General features: G+C 43.3%; 1 protein-coding gene across 1 annotated transcript in view; it reads left to right on the top strand.

The window, feature by feature from the left end:
• The window catches only part of LOC130204154 (cytohesin-3-like), a 30958-nt gene that overhangs the window by 9167 nt on the left and 4053 nt on the right, over positions 1–17738 (top strand). The window contains exons 2-9 of the mRNA XM_056430716.1: positions 7791–7873; positions 8272–8336; positions 9901–9967; positions 10080–10198; positions 11671–11751; positions 11872–11984; positions 14192–14340; positions 14438–14549. Coding sequence (XP_056286691.1) covers positions 7791–7873; positions 8272–8336; positions 9901–9967; positions 10080–10198; positions 11671–11751; positions 11872–11984; positions 14192–14340; positions 14438–14549 — 789 coding nt within the window. The remainder of the gene's footprint in view (positions 1–7790; positions 7874–8271; positions 8337–9900; positions 9968–10079; positions 10199–11670; positions 11752–11871; positions 11985–14191; positions 14341–14437; positions 14550–17738) is intronic.

Genomic DNA, 17738 nt, shown 5'->3' on the forward strand with positions numbered 1-17738 from the left:
TCAGCGCCGAGAGAGCCACCCTGCGGCGCGGAAAGAAAATGGCGCAAATCGAATCAAGCGGAAGACTTGCTCTTCTATCAATCTCTCCTCTCCTCCTTCTCTTCCTCTATCTCTGCAGCCAAAAGCTCGTTCTACCTGACCAAAATTCAGTCTTCCTTCTCTAACCCCTAAAAACTCTTCTCTATCTTTTCCAACCTCCTTGATCCCCCCTGTCCCCCTCCTCCTTCCACCCTTTTGCCGAGCCACTTTGTCGACTACTTTACAAACAAGATAGACGACATACGCTCCTCCTTTACAAATCCATCTTCTATCACCTCACCAACACTAACTTCTTCATCCCCCTCTTTCCTCTTTCACCCCCTTGTCTCCCAATCAACTTCTTAGCTTGGTGACCTCCGCCCGACCGACCACCTGCGCCCTTGACCCCGTCCCGTCTCCCATTCTCCAGGCTATTGCTCCTGACCTTCTGACCTTCCTCACCCATCTTATTAACAGCTCCCTCTCAACTGGCTGTTTCCCTAACTCTCTGAAGGAGGCGAGAGTCAACCCTCTCCTGAAGAAACCCACGCTCGACCCGTCTGAAGTCAGCAACTACAGACCGGTCTCTCTTCTTCCTTTTCTCTCCAAAACTCTGGGCGAGCTATCTTGAGCCAAGTGTCCTCCTATCTCCACAGTAACAGCCTTCTTGACCCTCACCAGTCTGGATTCAAGGCCGGCCACTCGACAGAGACGGCCCTCCTTGCTGTCTCTGAGCAGCTTCACACTGCTAGAGCAGCCTCTCTCCTCTGTCCTTATCCTTCTCGACCTTTCTGCAGCATTTGACACCGTGAACCACCAGATCCTGATCTCTTCTCTTCAGGACCTGGGGATCTCAGGCACTGCACTCGCTCTTTTCTCTTCCTACCTTAAAGACCGCACCTACCGGGTAACTTGGAGAGGATCTGTGTCTGATCCTTGTCCTCTCACTACTGGGGTTCCTCAAGGCTCCGTCCTGGGTCCCTCCTCTTCTCTCTGTACACAAATTCTCTCGGCTCTGTCATTCGTTCGCATGGCTTCTCCTACCATAGCTATGCTGATGACACCCAACTGATCTTCTCGTTTCCACCGTCCGAAACACAGGTGGCGGCACGAATCTCTGCCTGTCTGACTGACATCTCTCAGTGGATGTCTGCTCACCACCTGAAGATCAACCCTGACAAGACTGAGCTACTATTCCTTCCAGGGAAAGGCTCCCCACCCACGACCTGACTATCACCTTCAACAGCTCTGTGTTGGCCCCTACCCGGACTGCCAGGAACCTCGGGGTGACACTCGACAGTCAACTCTCCCTGACGGCCAACATCGCTGCGCCGACGCCTTCCTGTAGGTACATGCTGCACAACATCAGGAGAATCGTCCTCTTCTTACTCAGAAGGCGGCGCAGGTTCTGATCCAGGCTCTGGTCATTTCACGCCTCGACTACTGCAACTCCCTCCTGGCTGGTCTACCTGCTAAGGCCATCCGACCCCTGCAGCTCATCCAGAATGCAGCAGCTCGACTGGTCTTCAGCCTCCCGAAATTCACCCACACCACTCCGCTCCTCCGCTCTCTCCACTGGTTACCGGTGGCTGCTCGCATCCGCTTCAAAACACTGGTCCTGGCGTACGTGCTCTAGACGGATCGGGCCCCGTCTACATCCGGGATATGGTCACACCGTACACCCCGGCACGTTCGCTCCGCTCTGCAACAGCCAATCGACTTGTGACTACTGCACCTCGAGCTAATCACTCAAAATCCAGACTGTTTGCTGTCCTGGCTCCTCAGTGGTGGAACGAGCTCCCCACTGACATCAGGACAGCAGAAAGTCTCTACATCTTCCGTCGGAGACTGAAAACACACCTTTTCCGACTATATCTGGATTAAAACACAGATTAGCACTTCAGTGGCACTTAGATAGCACTTACTTATGGTACTTTTGTAGTTCGACTATGTTGAGGAAATGTTACTTCCTGTATTCTTGTTGTTCTTAGTTTGTACTCTAGGTTGAAATGCACTTATTGTAAGTCGCTTTGGATAAAAGCGTCTGCTAAATGACATGTAATGTAATGTAATGTAAACATTCTCTTGATCCCACATTTGCTGCATTTCTTTCTCATATCTGTTAGGAATTTCAATAAATGTAGGTTTCGGACTCATTGTTCAATCAATCAAGGGCTTAATTTAGGAAACTAATCTGCAGATTACACATTAAAACAATTATAATTCTTTGCATTTTCAGCAGCAACATCTGTTTGAAGGAAAAGAAACATGAAGAAGAATCTTTAGTTTATCTGTAGCAGCAGCAGCGGAACAAACATAGAAAAGAGAACAACCCATGTAGTTAAAAAGAGGTATAAAATATAATAAAATTATATATAAAAATATTTAAAAGGTATACAATATAATTAAAAAATATATTAAAATATAATTAAAACATATTAAAATATAAAAAAGATATAAAATATAATAAAATTCAGATTTTAACGGAGACTAAAACTATATGAAATGCATATTTAGTTGTTTTCCTCAAACAAAATTGAATAAAACAAACTACAGTTCCCATGAAACATTTGCATGTGTGGGTTTTTATTTTCATCTCCATGATATTCACCAATGCTCTTGGCCATTTTCCTTAAATCTCGACAAAGTTCTCCTCTGTCCTGGTCATTAAAGGAAAACTAAAAAACACAAATAACATACAAATCACAAACGGTTGAATAATGTTTACTTGTTTTTGTCCCGTTTCACATCGCCATGGCTACGTGGCAGCATGCCGGCATGCTGGACCGTGTGCACAACCTTTCACCGTCTGCATCGTGACCCCCTTCACCTCCCCGCGGTGACCTTTGTGCTGACATCCCAGCATTCCTGCTCTGTGGCATAGAGCCAAAGTGCCTCTGCAGGCTGCATATCGTGTCACATCATTGCATCACTGAGGCGAAGGCGGAGCCAACATCTGTGTATATTCTGCCATGCCGCACATCACACTTCCACTGTGACTCGCGTTGGGCTCATGGATTAGTGCCAGCTGGCCTTGCTGTGCATGTGCACACTTGTGGTTCTACGCACGTGTCTGTCTGTCTCAGCGTCAGAAATACACGAGGGAAAAAAGCAAAACTGCTCCAAAGAAATATAAGTTTGCCTCTGAAAAAATGCCCCCATAATTTCCTCTAATAATTCAGATAATTTAATAGCATTTTATTTGTGTTCTTTGTTGTGTGTGTCCTATCTGTATTTCCTATACCAGGTAGGTACACACACAAAAAAGCAATAAATATAACTGTTTGACACAGATACAGTCGTATGCAAAAGTTTAGGCACCCCTCTGAGGCTGCATGATAATTTACTCTGTCTTCACCAAAAAAAGATCACAGTTGTGTAATATTAATTTTCTAGTTAACACTGAGTGCTGGGGTGTTTTCCAGACAAAGATATTTAGTGTAGCAGTATTTAGTTGTGTGAAATTAAATCAAATGTGAAAAATAGGCTGTGCAAAATGTAGGCACCCTTATCATTTTGTTGATTTGAATACCTGTACCTACTAAATGCTGATTAACTGCAACACATAATTAGTCTGATTAACTCGTTAAGCCTTTAATTCCATAGAAAGGTGCATCCAATCATTCGAAAAGGTATTTAAGGTAGCCAATTGCAAGTTGTGCTTCTCTTTGATTCTCCTCTGAACAGTGGCAAAATGGGGGCATCAAAACAGCTATTGAATGATCTAAAAACAAAGATTGTCCAGCAGTATGGTTTAGGGGAAGGCTACAAAAAGTTATCCCGGAGGTTTCAGCTATCAGTTTCCACTGTGAGGAATGTTATTAAGAAATGGAAGGCAACAGGCACAGTTCTTGTTAAGGCCAGAAGTGGCAGGCCAAGAGAAATATCGGAGAGGCGAAGAATGGTCAGAATGGTCAAGGACAACGCTCAGACCACCTCCAAAGACCTGCAAGGTCATCTTGCTGCAGATGGTGTCACTGTGCATTGCTCCACCATTCAGCGCACATTGCACAGAGAACAGCTGTATGGGAGAGTGATGCGGAAGAAGCCTTTTCTGCACACACGCCACAAACAGGCTCGCTTGAGGTATGCAAAACTACATTTGAACAAGCCAGGCTCATTTTGGAACAAAGTGCTATGGACTGATGAGACAAAGCTCAAGCTATTTGGTCACAACAAGAGGCGTTACGCATGGAGGCAAAAGAACACAGCATTCCTAGAAAAACACTTGCTGCCCAAAGTTTGGTGGGGGGTCCATCATGCTGTGGGGCTGTGTGGCTAGTGCAGGTACTGGGAATCTAATTAAAGTTGAGGGTCGCATGGATTCAACTAAGTACCAGCAAATTCTTGACAATAATGTTCGAGAATCTGTAACAAATCTGAAGTTACGGCGGAGTTGTGTGTTCCAGCAGGACAACGACCCGAAACATCGCTCCAAATCCACTAAGGCATTTATGCAGAGGAACAACTACAATGTTCTGGAATGGCCATCCCAGTCGCCAGACTTGAATATAATTGAAAATCTATGGGGTGACTTGAAGCGGGCTGTCCACGCTAGGCACCCATCAAACCTTACTGAACTGGAGATGTATTGTGAGGAAGAATGGTCCAAAATACCTTCATCCAGAATTCAGACTCTCATCAGAGGCTATAAGAAGCGTCTAGAGGCTGTTATTTTTGCAAAAGGAGGCTCTACTAAATATTAATGTGATTTTTCTTTTGGGGTGCCCAAATTTATGCACCTGTCTAATTCTCTTATGATGCATATGGCATATTTTCTGTTTATCAAATAAACCTTATTTCACTGCTAAAATATCACTGTGTCCATGAAGTATTATATATATGACAAAGAAGTTCCTGATCCAAATGCCCAACAATTTATAGATGAAAGTAATGGAGATTATCAGGGTTGCCCAAACTTTTGCATACGACTGTAGGTTTTTTTAAATTGTCATCCACTTTAAAAGACATTACAGCTGTTTTAAAGTCGCTCGTCTGAAGGAGATCTCGACAAATCCTCTCTCACTCACACGAGTCAGTGAGAACTGGGAGTGATAAGTGAGCGTGGGATTTTCACTCTGAGCTCTATGTGCTCAAAGTACCTCAACACTGGTATGAATACTAGTTATCGCTTCCAAAGGCCTTTTACATCTGATTTATTTTCCACTCTCGCATGGTGAAAGTTCATAAAACGGCGGGTTGATGCAGACTGGTGGTCAAAGTAACCCTGCATTACTTTAAATGCCATCGAAGCCTCTGGTTTCAGTGGGTGGTCGGGGACAGTTGTTGGTTTTGGGTGTGAAGAGCAGCAGGGGATTTACTCCTGAAAGAAGATTTTTGAAGGGATTTGGTTTTCAGTGGGGGGGGGGGGGGCTCTTGTTCTGTGGTGCACGTGTTGGCGTTCAAACCATTTGGACCCTCTCAACCCACCACTCCATGCAGTGGATTTCTGAGCTTCCATACAGCTGATGTATATTCAGTTGGGCTTTAAGTAGTTTAAATGAGCACCCCACCCAATACAGCTCGCCCACCATTGGACGACCTGACCCTCTCAAGGTGTATTGATTATATGAAGCAACTCACACAATAAACGATCTTAGTGGATTAACATTCAGGCTGTGTTTGGTTTGAGGTAAAGACCCTACGATGACCTCTCTGCTGGCTAAAGACACTAAACTTGTTTCTTGAATGAGTCATAGAGGGTCACAGGGGGAGGGGGGGAGGTGTGTTAATAATGTAATTGGTGGACCACCTCAGTAGAAGAGCTCCCCCACCACTAAACAAGATTATCTAATGGAACAGAAACCCTAACACTGGCTTTATAATCCCTTCTATTATCAAATGACTGTATACAATATATTACAGTATGTAATACAGTAAGAGAGACATAGATTTGAGGATTATAGCAATGCTGGAGCATACGCTGCTTTTTATTAGATCTGAAATGAATCAAGATTGTAATCATCCTCATAGTTACAGCCGGTGGAAATGTCCATTAGCTAATGCACGGCCTCAGGCGACTGGGAAACAAGGGGCCGTCATCTTCCTCTGAGCAACATGTACATATAAATATAAATGGATATTCAATATAATGGCTCCAAATGTTTTTTTTCCAATATATTGACTAATCTGCAGATTATTATCGATTGCTTTAGTCTACTTGAAAACATAAAATGTCCGTCACAAATAAACATTTTCATATTGTTTATATAATAATAATAAAAATGTGATTAAGTTAACGAACATAAAGACAAACAAGCATACAGTAGTGTTGTGAGCTAAAAGTTAACATTTAGAAGTGTACCAGCTGACGATTACCATGTCCGCCATCTTGGTTGAGCATGTTAGCATACTAGCTAGTTAGCACTGAACAACGTATATATATCTGAGGCTGATGGGAATGCTATCACAGGGAATGGGAATTATGTAACTTCTCATCTAACTCTGTCAGAGTATTTCCCATATTGTGGAACCATTCCTTCAAATATTTCCCTTTTTTTTTTAGACAGAGCGCAGCGATTTATCTTTCACCGGCCGTTTAGCTTCTGCTCCGTTTGAGATATCCTGGAGGACAGATGCAGAATGCCCTGCTCCAGTAGAAGATTGAAGAATTGTGTAAAACAGCCGTGAAACTTCTTGAGCGCACTAATTGGCTTTGAAGCCACATTCAGAGCGCTCGCAGTCGTATTGCATGACCGCGCTGTGAGGTAGCTGGAGGTCAGCAACGCTAATTAACGTCTTCAATCTTTGTGCATTTCCATCCCCTCGTCTTGTCGATTTAAAAACATGGTCCACAAATGAAAATCCCTCAGTTGTTTACCTGACCCTCATCACGGTGCTTCAGGATTACGTAACGAGGTTAGGAAGCTCCTTTTGTCTCAATGTGAATACTGTCTATGATAAGCGCCCCTGAACTCACCTCTTCAACAAGCTGTTAAATTAAAAGTAGGCTCCTGAGCCGAGTGACCTTGTTTTCCTTTTAACTGGCGCTGTTTCCTTGCCTGCGAGGGAACATAACAAACGATAAATTGTTTGTTATCGCTCCTGTCGCAACATGAAGGCACAAAGCTGCGGCTTTGATAGAAGACGTGCCATTTTTCCCGTCGAGAGATTTTCGTTTTTCTGCCTCTGCGCTGTCTTAATGAAGCGAGATTACAGAGGAGGGATGAAACATTTTAGTTTTTTTTAATGAATTGTGTGTGGGGGAGAATAGGAAAAGAAGGGAGAGAGAGCGGAGTGGGATGGAAAAAAAGAAAAGAGGAACAAGATGTCGACAGAAGGACAAAGTAAAGAAGAGGGGGGGAAGGAAACGTTGAACAGAAAGCGAGTTATCGTCCCTTCTCTTCGCCTGCAGCGGTGAAACCCCTAGAGATGCTGCTATCAGCTTACAGGCTGCTGGGGGACGTTTTAGGATACACTGAGCACCTCTCTCCTCTTCTCTCTCTCCTTATGGATGCATTTACATCTCTCCATCGCACATTACTAACTCTGCGTCTTTGTGACGTCACGTCTCACAGGGTCCATTGGACCTTTCTGGGTCTGATGCCTGCTGCCGTGGCCCTGCAGATGCTAAATAAACTGAATTTAATTCAATTGAAACCCTCACGGCCAGGAAATCAAGGTCGCATGGCCATGTTAAATGAGCAAATTCACTTTTGATAAAAGAAAACTTTTTTATAATAGAATCCGCCCGTGGTTGTGAACAATATTTGATTGACTGGTACATATGAGGGTTAAGGTCCGCTGTGTGTTCTCTCCATCATATGTTTCAGTTCCCGAGGATCTGTCCCTGGAGGAGAGCGATGAGCTATCGAACATCCGACGCAGGAAGAGAGAGCTGCTCGATGATATTGAGGTGTGTGTGTGTGTGTGTGTTTGCACGTAGGAGTATAATATGCAATATTATCAGGGATGATTTGAGCTTCATCTCATTAGCCGCTTCATTAAAGCGGTGCATTGAAGCTAAATTTATATTGTTGTTGTTTGTGATAATTGTCTGTAATAATAATAATGTACTGTATTGATAGCGCCTCATTTTAATGTGGAACTGGAACTCCTTGTGGGTTAGTTATTCTGACCTGTTAATGCGTTTTGCCTATCGACTGTGGCGCTGCAGGTCTATTTGCATCGCTGTAATATAATGCAAATACACCGTACAGTACTAAAGTGCAGGCCGGTCCATGCCGTCACACTTTTTTCCCCCCCAGTTTTAATTTAAAGAAAGAAACCAACTGTGTCTTTCTTTTCTCTCAGAGGTTGAAGTTTGAGATCGCGGAGGTCATGACGGAGATAGAGCAGCTGACGTGTGTTGGAGAAAGGTAAGTCTCTGACGTTGTAGTGTGTGTACATCTCTAATATATTGTATCAGTTACACAGTATTTATCAAGTATACAGGACTGTCTCAGAAAATTAGAATATTGTGATAAAGTTCTTTATTTTCTGTAATGCAATTAAAAAAACAAAAATGTCATGCATTCTGGATTCATTACAAATCAACTGAAATATTGCAAGCCTTTTATTCTTTTAATATTGCTGATTATGGCTTACAGCTTAAGAAAACTCTAAAATCCTATCTCATAAAATTTGAATATTTCCTCAGACCAAGTAAAAAAAAGATTTATAACAGCAAAACAAAATCAAACATTTGAAAATGTGTTTCCAGGTGTTTCGAGTTAATTAGACGATTCAAGTGATTTGTTTAATACCCTACTAGTATACTTTTTCATGATATTCTAATATTTAGAAATAGGATATTTGAGTTTTCTTAAGCTGTAAGCCATAATCAGCAATATTAAAAGAATAAAAGGCTTGCAATATTTCAGTTGATTTGTAATGAATCCAGAATGCATGACATTTTTGTTTTTTTAATTGCATTACAGAAAATAAAGAACTTTATCACAATATTCTAATTTTCTGAGACAGTCCTGTATGTGTGTAAATATTTAAATTCAATTTATTGAGACAAAAACTGAACATTATAAGCTTCTTAGTGGCATAAATTTGATTGTAGGTGTACATTAATTTAGAAACATCATGACACCATGGCCAAAGCATTAGTCTTCACATTGTTCTGGTGATTTGGATATTTGGATATATCATTTATACTTTCAGTGGATGTTGTTATTCTTTGAAAGGTAGTCGAGTGCCTTACAGTGTCTGTACATAATAATCTAAAGGTGGTTTTAAAGTGAGATTTACAATGGTGTAATGTGACCGAGACATAGCTGGGAAGAACATAACTTTATATAGATATAATATATACGGAAAGTATTCAGACCCCTTTACATTTTTCACTATTTGTTTCATTGCAGCCATTTTCTAAAATAAAAAAAGTTCATTTTATTTCTCATTAATGTTCACTCAGCACTCCATCTTGACAGAAAAAAACAGAAATGTAGAAATTGTTGCTAATTTATTAAAAAAGAAAAACTGAAATATCACATGTTCATAAGTATTCAGACCCTTTTCTGTGACGCTCATATTTAACTCACATGCTGTCCATCTCTTCTGATCCTCCTTGAGATATATATATATATATATATATATAAATATTAGGTTTATATATCGCTACCTGGTTGTTTGTGTAGATCAAATGTGGATTTATTGACGAGAAAGTGTCAGACAACAGCTGCTTGAAACAAATAATGAGTCAGTGAATGGCCCACCGTATGTGCCGGTGTCTCGCGCATATGTTACTTCAGATTATGTGCACACACGTATTAATGGGAACAGATGCGGCATGAAAATAAAATTCTCTGTTGGGACTTTAAATAACGTATATTGCCGTGTTTTGACGTTCAGGTGCTTGACGATCCGTTATTCTCCGTGTTCTAGAGGGTTAAAACGTGCCAGTAACCCGAATTAAATGTGTCTGCGTTGTAGTAAAACAACCCAGAGGAACAAACAGATCGCCATGGGCAGGAAGAAGTTCAACATGGACCCGAAGAAGGTACCTTGGCCTCCTGCAGCAGCCTCTGTAGCCTTCAAAGTAAAAATGTGTTGGTTCTGGAGAGCGATCCATTCGCAGTTGTGTCATTACTCCTTTTTTTGTGGTTTTCCAGGGCATCCAGTTCCTGCTGGAGAACGACCTCCTGCAGCACACCCCTGAAGTCATCGCCCAGTTCCTCTACAAAGGCGAGGGCCTCAACAAGACCGTCATCGGGGATTACCTGGGCGAGCAGTAAGACGGAGCATCAATCAGGCTGCAGGAGAAAGTCCTCCCACGAGAGTTATGCTCCCCCCCCCCCCCCCCCGGTGATTAGAGAGAGAGACATTACGGACTGATGGAGAGAGAGCAGGATGGACCCCCTGCCTGCAACGTGTATCTTTGAGTCAGTGGGGGTGTCTTGTCATAGTCCACCCATGTGGAGTTAAATAACTGGTCATAAAATATCCATCCAGCTCCTCACACCTGAGGCCAGTATGCTGGATGATGAAGAAGAAGAAGAAGAAGAGGAGGAAGAGAGGAAATCCTGCAGCCGGGGAGATTAATGGTGTCATCTGAGGGTGAGATTAGATAGGGTCTAATCAAAATACAATAAATTAAAAAAACAACTGGAAGAGGGAGAGAGAGAGGGAGAGAGCGGGAAAGGGAGAGAGAGTTGGAGAGGGAGAGAGAAAGGGAGAGAAAGGGAGAGAGAGGGAGCGAGAGAGGGAGAGAGAGGGAGCGAGAGAGAGAAAGTATAGCAAGTTGTAAATGAAATAGTCATATTAATGTCAAAGGCGATCCTGGATAAACGCAGCACTGAACGCGACTATACACGCTGTGTGATCCTCCCTCAGTCCAGGCAGTGAGCTGAACAGACAGGAGCACAAGCAATGAAACAACACACACACACACACACATTGTGAATGGAGATGAAAGTTGGCGGGGGAGGGGGGCTCTGGGGACTCTTGTTGGCAACAGGCTTTACACATGGAGGATGATCAAAGAGGCCACCTACCCGGTGGAGATCACACTGCACTCAGTCATTATCCCTAATTGAGCTTACGCAAGGAGCAGAAAGCTCTCATTACCGAGTGAAGAGGGAGGTGAAGAGAGGGGGAACAGGAGGGAAGCACACGGGGAAAGGAGGGAAGAAGGAGAAAACAGCGAGGAGGAGAATAGATCGTTATTGTTCCTGCATAATTCAGCTTTGCTTGTGACGCACAATAAACTCTATAAGATACACACACTGTATATATGATTTTTTTTATTTTTACGAACAACAGGAACACATTCACATTTATTTGTGGCATAAACCTCACAAACAACCTTCAGAGGACAGGATTCATTTCATTTGGCTGCACATCCCAGTATACGGTACTTATGACTTCTACAATGGTCCCACCAATGGCCAACCCCCCCCCCCCCCCCATCCCTCAGCATCGGCCAGCTGTTTAAATTGCTTCCAGACCACGCGCCCAGCACCCGTTATGAATAAGAGCACAAACACGACAGGAATGCTAAGAAACAGGAATTCAGGGTCGAGAAATGCTTTCATGGCGGAACTGTGTCGTCTCCTCCCCCCCCCCCCCTGCCCCGTCTTCTGGGTTCACATTGTGTTGAGAGTTGTCTTTCATCTTCTCTGGATTGTCTTCTCGCTCTATTTGAGATATAAACGAATGACGTTGGAGGTCTGATTGTCCCGCGTGTGTTTCTCCTCCCACCAGCGACGAGTTCAACCTCAAGGTGCTGCAGGCCTTCGTGGAGCTGCACGAGTTTGCGGACCTCAATCTCGTCCAAGCACTCCGGTCAGCGCCATTTTTGATTGAACCCAAAAAGTACCGAGCGATGCCGTGTGCACCTTTTGACTCCCTGTGGCATCATTAACCCCTCCCCCCCCCCCTCCCCCCCTCCCTCGCTCTTTACAGCCAGTTCCTCTGGAGTTTCCGGTTGCCGGGCGAAGCCCAGAAGATCGACCGCATGATGGAGTCGTTCGCCTCGCGGTACTGCCAGTGCAACCCCGGAGTCTTCCAGTCCACAGGTCAGACACCCAGCGGGCCTGGACTAGCGGTCCAGAACCTTAGCTGTACCCTCAGAGGCCTGTAGGAGGCGCTCCACGCAACCTGAATGTCGCACACAGCTTCATTTGAATGTGTTTTTTAATGGATGTTGATTTGACGATGTTGGTTATATAAATTCAAATTGTTGCGATATGTTTTTTTCATGCAATCGAACAGTGTTGGTCAGTTTGGTCAAGTTTAATTTATTAGATTAGATTAGGTTAGGTAATCGTTTATTCAATTCAATTCAGTTTATTTGTATAGCCCAATTTCACAAATTACAAATTTGTCTCAGAGTGCTTTACAATCTGTACACATAGACATCCCTGCCCCAAAACCTCACATCGGACCAGGAAAAACTCCCAAATAACCCTTCAGGGGGAAAAAAGGGAAGAAACCTTCAGGAGAGCAACAGAGGAGGATCCCTCTCCAGGATGGACAGATGCAATAGATGTAATGTGTACAGAAGGACAGATTTAGAGTTTAAATACATTCAATGAATGTGACAGAGTGTATGAATAGTTCATAGTAGGCATATTATTAGTCCCACAGTGGGGACATTTCAGGATCACAGCAGCGGGTGCACATTAGAGCATTAATAAAAGATCAAAATAAAACACAATAACAATACTAAATACCAATACTAAATATACAGAGGACATTTTACTAGATGTTTAAGCAATGTATCTCTTAATTAATATAAATTATCTATAGAAATATCCTTAATTGATCCGTTACTTTGGCTATTCCATTGTCATTAATCTAGATATCTATAAACTAATAAAGGATTATCTTATCTTATCTATACTGGCTCTTTAAATCCATTACTTTTAGCTAACTGGTTAGCTTCTCTGGTTTCTTGTCGCTAGTTGCCTCGGTGTCGATGTTCCAGCCGACTAAGCAAATTGTAACTTCCGATTATTTCTGAATGAGTTGAGTCGATCTTTCCACTCGGCAACGTCAAAAGTACCGCGCGGGATACAGAGGAGCAAAGTGTGGAATCCCTCATGTTGAACAAAGTCGATGCACTGATGAGCGATGTAGTGTCATGTGCCAACAGAAGGCACCGCCCTCGGGCATTGAGTGATGGCCGGTATTTGTAAAGCGTTTCACCAGGAACAGAGGTGACAGTAACTACAGCTCACGGTTCGCTGCAGAAGACGAGTTCAGAGAAAACAACCAGCAACAAACAAGAGACATCCATTATTTAGGATGACTGAGCGATACGTAGCCTCTTGATAAACAACGCCTACAACTATAACGCTCAGTAAACAAAGAAAGAGGTTTCAGAGTAACGTAGTGTGTGTTGACGGTGTGCATGCTCAGGCATGGGGTTAGCTCATTTAAATAACGTAGGGTGGTCGAACCAGGCACAAGGCATTTTTATTGACTTTTCTTTAGAGATACAGGAGTTTTCATCTCTGCGTGGTTGTGGGAACAGCGGCTCAGATCCATGAACAGGGCTCCCAAGTTTTGAAGACAGGCAAGAGTGACATTTCCATCAGCAAAATTTGCGGATATCAGTCAGTCGCGCGCAATTCCAGGATGCTTTATTTTCATTGGTTGCTGGATTAAATCTTACCCAGATACAACAGATACGGGTTTTTTTCTGATTGGCTATTGTGTTGCCCATTTCTTTTTTTTGTTTGGCTGATAAGTGGCTCCTCACAGCAGAACTCCAGGGGAGCGCTTGATTCCTCCACGGCGAGGGCAGCGCGGCCAGCTCATGTTGGCGCGCTGCGGCACATTAAAACATTAAATAGCCGAGAGTTTTTTTCAGCGTGAGAAATACGATGTGTGGCGGGAGTGCATGACTTAAGACCGAAATGCGTGAGTCTCACGCTCAATGCGTGACACTTGAGAGCCCTGCATGAATGAAGCAGCAACCAACAGCCACATAGACAAATATTTAAAAGGAATAACAACGTTTAGAGGAGTTAGGACTCACTTTCCAATCCGCTTGCTTAGCTAACGTAAAAAAACGTGGAAAAGAAACAGAAACCAGCGAAAAGATATCCTTCTATGCCGATGACGTCCTCTTCTATGTACTGAAGCCGGAACATGTTACGCACACGCTCAACACAAGTTGGTTGTCTAACTATACAAAGTAAATAATGGGATAATAATGCAAGTATTCGTAAAATAAAAAGAGGTGAATGACCCGTGTGTTTGATCTTCTCGCGCTCAGATACCTGCTACGTGCTGTCGTTCGCCATCATCATGCTGAACACCAGCCTGCACAACCCCAACGTCAGAGACAAGCCGCCCGTGGAGCGCTTCATCTCCATGAACAGAGGCATCGACGAGGGAGGAGACCTCCCAGAGGAGCTCCTCAGGGTGAGCGTGTGTCCGCGATGCGTCGGTTTGTCACGACAAGCGTCAACCTCACTGTGCTCGCCTGTTTCTGATTCATACTTTCCTCACCCGTCTGCAGAACCTGTACGACAGCATCAAAAACGAGCCCTTCAAAATCCCGGAAGATGACGGGAACGACCTGACGCACACGTTCTTCAACCCCGACAGAGAAGGCTGGCTCTTGAAGCTCGGTAGGTGCACTCAGTCATTTCCTAAGATATCCGTATCCTTTATTTCCCTGAGTCTAGTTTATGGTTGTAAGTATCTGGTTTACGATGAGCTTCCAGGCGGCCATTTTGGAGGTTAACAGCTCTTGGGCTCGATGGCTAAAAATAGCCAAAGTTCCGTAACTCAGAATTTGACAATTCCAGCAGAATTAAACATTAATTTTGCTGCGTTATGCAGACGGAAAACAATTGAACCCAAACACATATTGAGTATTTCATATTTGTAATCATGTTTTCTAAGGATTAAAGGTCATACTGGCGTTTGCAATAGTATGTTAAATTATGTCACTACAGGGGAACTCCTCAAATGTGCTTAAATGTGCGAGTTCATAAACTGTCTTGATTGAGATGATTTTTGAGGGAACGGACAACTTAATAGTCCAAAATGGAGAAATATATTAATCGTGGTGTCACACCACCGGAGTCTGGCGCCACGAAGCCGCCAGCGTGGCTGTGGACCTTTTTATCTTAATTTGAGTGGTGAGCCCTTTACGCCGACACAGCTGGACACACGTGGACATCAACTTCTAGTTCAAATATTTAGTGACACATGAAAAAACTGAAGTTAAAGCTTTTTTTTAAATTACACAATATTTTCTTATTGGCTCTCATGGGGAAAAAATTAAGAGAAAATGCCCCTTTTTGTTGGATTTTTAGGACACATGTTGGCATTTTAAATAGGATTCCTAGTTTGTTTTCCCAGTGTGAATTACCTGGCTCATGAGCTAGCTCACAAAGGTATCCATGGTAACAGAGCCGAGTGTTTACTAAATTGCTGATAGTTAATAAATGTGTCAAATCATCATTTCTGCTCATGCAGCTTCATATTTGATGGAAACAAACTGGATAAGATTTTGAGTCGATCTGTGAAGGAACTTCAAAGTGTCTTTTCGTTCCCTCGTCCTTCATCTCGTGACCTCTCCTCCTCCCTTTTGTCTCTCCTCTCCTCTAAGCCATGCTCCCTTTGTGTCTGATTACCGTTATTGTGATGATGTTTGTGCTCGTTGTGTCTTCTTCTGTGTTTTTTGGTTCCACTCTCCTTTTTCCTCTAACCTCTCACACTTTTCCACCTCTTGTGTTTCTGTCCTCTCATTCTGTTCTGTGATGGCTGTCCCTTCTTAACAATCTGTATTAGGAGGTAGGTAACACTCCTTCCTCCTTGCCCTCACACTGGCCATTGTCTCCTCAGCACACCGGGCCCCCCCTGAACATGCCATCCTCATTTAATTGGCTTATTGTGTCGGCGTTGTTATTGGGCTAATAAGAACAGCAGTGTGAGGCGCTGGGTTATCTCAAAGGTCAGCTGAAGGTCAGTGATCTCTCTAATTCTGCATGAGGATTAGCTGCATTCCTCTGGATGACGCAGAGGGCTCGTCTCAGATGGTGAGCGCCTAAAAACAATGTTTATCTCAAGATTTCTCGGCATTAAAAGATAACCGTCGGCGTCATAAAACCCCCAAGTGCACATCTTCTTTATTATTATTCCTCTTTTCACTAACATGTGCCAAGATAACCAGATTTTATTTGAAAGACATCCATATTAATTCGTTATTTTGATGGAAATATTAAAATTCAGATTGCTTTATTTCACTGACCTGCCGTATTCACTGTAGTTTGACAACCCAGTGGTCACTTGTACTGCCTACGCCTTCATGTTAAAGCTGAGCTTTATCTTTAAGTCACCAAAACGACTAACCCCCCCCCCAGATTAACTCTCACGTGCGTTGCCCCGACATCAACCGGCGTTTGCCTCCTCCAGAGTTGAGCAGCAGGTCGCCTCACGCTTTGAACCGTTAGAGGCGGCCCTGCGCTTCACACACACACACACACACACTAACACACTCACACTCACACACACACACACACACTAACACACTCACACTCACACACACACACATGCTCTCAGCTTTAGGGAGTGAATGGGCTGCTTGAGTCTGCGCTGTGGGAATGTGTAGCTACGCCGCGTGGCTGATCATGCAGTGACGTAAAGTAGACCCTCGCCTGTCGTCATTCTTCTCCCAGTACCTCACGCTCATCATCCCATCAGCTGCACTTGTCACATCATTTGAGGTCCAGTTGCCCCTCCCCCCCCCCATCATCACCACGTGTCAACAGCATGTCATGAAATAAAGTTATTTAAACAAATATTTAAAAAGATATAAAGATATAAATACATTGATTTTAAGTAATATTCTTTAAAAAAATTCTAAATATGAAGTTGAGAGATGCGGGGCCTTTAACTCCCTGTCACGTGTTCACATACGTCCTCGCCAGAGTGTCCATGAACAACAAGTGATAAGTTAAATGTAATGGGATAAATATAATAATAATAATAATAATAATAATAATAAATAACTCTTCAGACTGGCAAAATAAAATCTTGACTCAATATGTTGTCATAACCCGACACCAGTAGATGACATTTTAAATCCTCATTACATTTTAATGAGTGAAACGCAGCGAGTGCGTGAAAGTAGACATTATTCATTTATAATACACTCCAGATTTTGGGATTTGAGTGTAAATCTGGGTCAAGAGAACATTACGTATGGATGACATCAGCAACGGCTGCTTTGTGCTCATTCTGCTGAGTCAGCAAACGTGTGATCACGGGGGCACACGTTGACATCACACACACATATTTGGGGGATTACAGGGGTAAATTGCATCACTGATGATGTAATTAACAGAAAATCCAATAATCCCGATAATCTCCTTTTATCTGAGGCAGATGGAGAGAACGAGTCTCTTCTCGGGAGTTATCCTAGAGTGTTGCTACTTTAAGATGTTCAAATGTTTGGATTCTCGTATTTACATATTACAAATTCAAACGTCCTCTGCAATGATCAAAATAGTTTTTTATTCTATTGTTTTGAAAGCAGGCTTTTCTTAAATCATCGCGTGTGTGTCTGTGTGTGTGTGTTGAGCGAGCCTGCAGAGCCCTCAGGCATCCATCTCTTGAGACTGGGTTGTGTGTGTGTGTGTGTGTGTGTGCGTGCTCTGATTAGCCTACTAATGCAGAGAGCTGATGATCAGAACCAGATGTGGCGCGTGGAGCTGAGGCCTCCTGCAGGTTTAACCTCCAGATGCACACAGACGCCGTCGCCTCTTAAATCTGGAACTCAAACGTCTCGTCTTCTTCTTCCTCTTCTT

This window comes from Pseudoliparis swirei, chromosome 13 (assembly GCF_029220125.1).
Source record: "Pseudoliparis swirei isolate HS2019 ecotype Mariana Trench chromosome 13, NWPU_hadal_v1, whole genome shotgun sequence".
NCBI classification, from domain to species: Eukaryota; Metazoa; Chordata; class Actinopteri; order Perciformes; family Liparidae; genus Pseudoliparis; species Pseudoliparis swirei.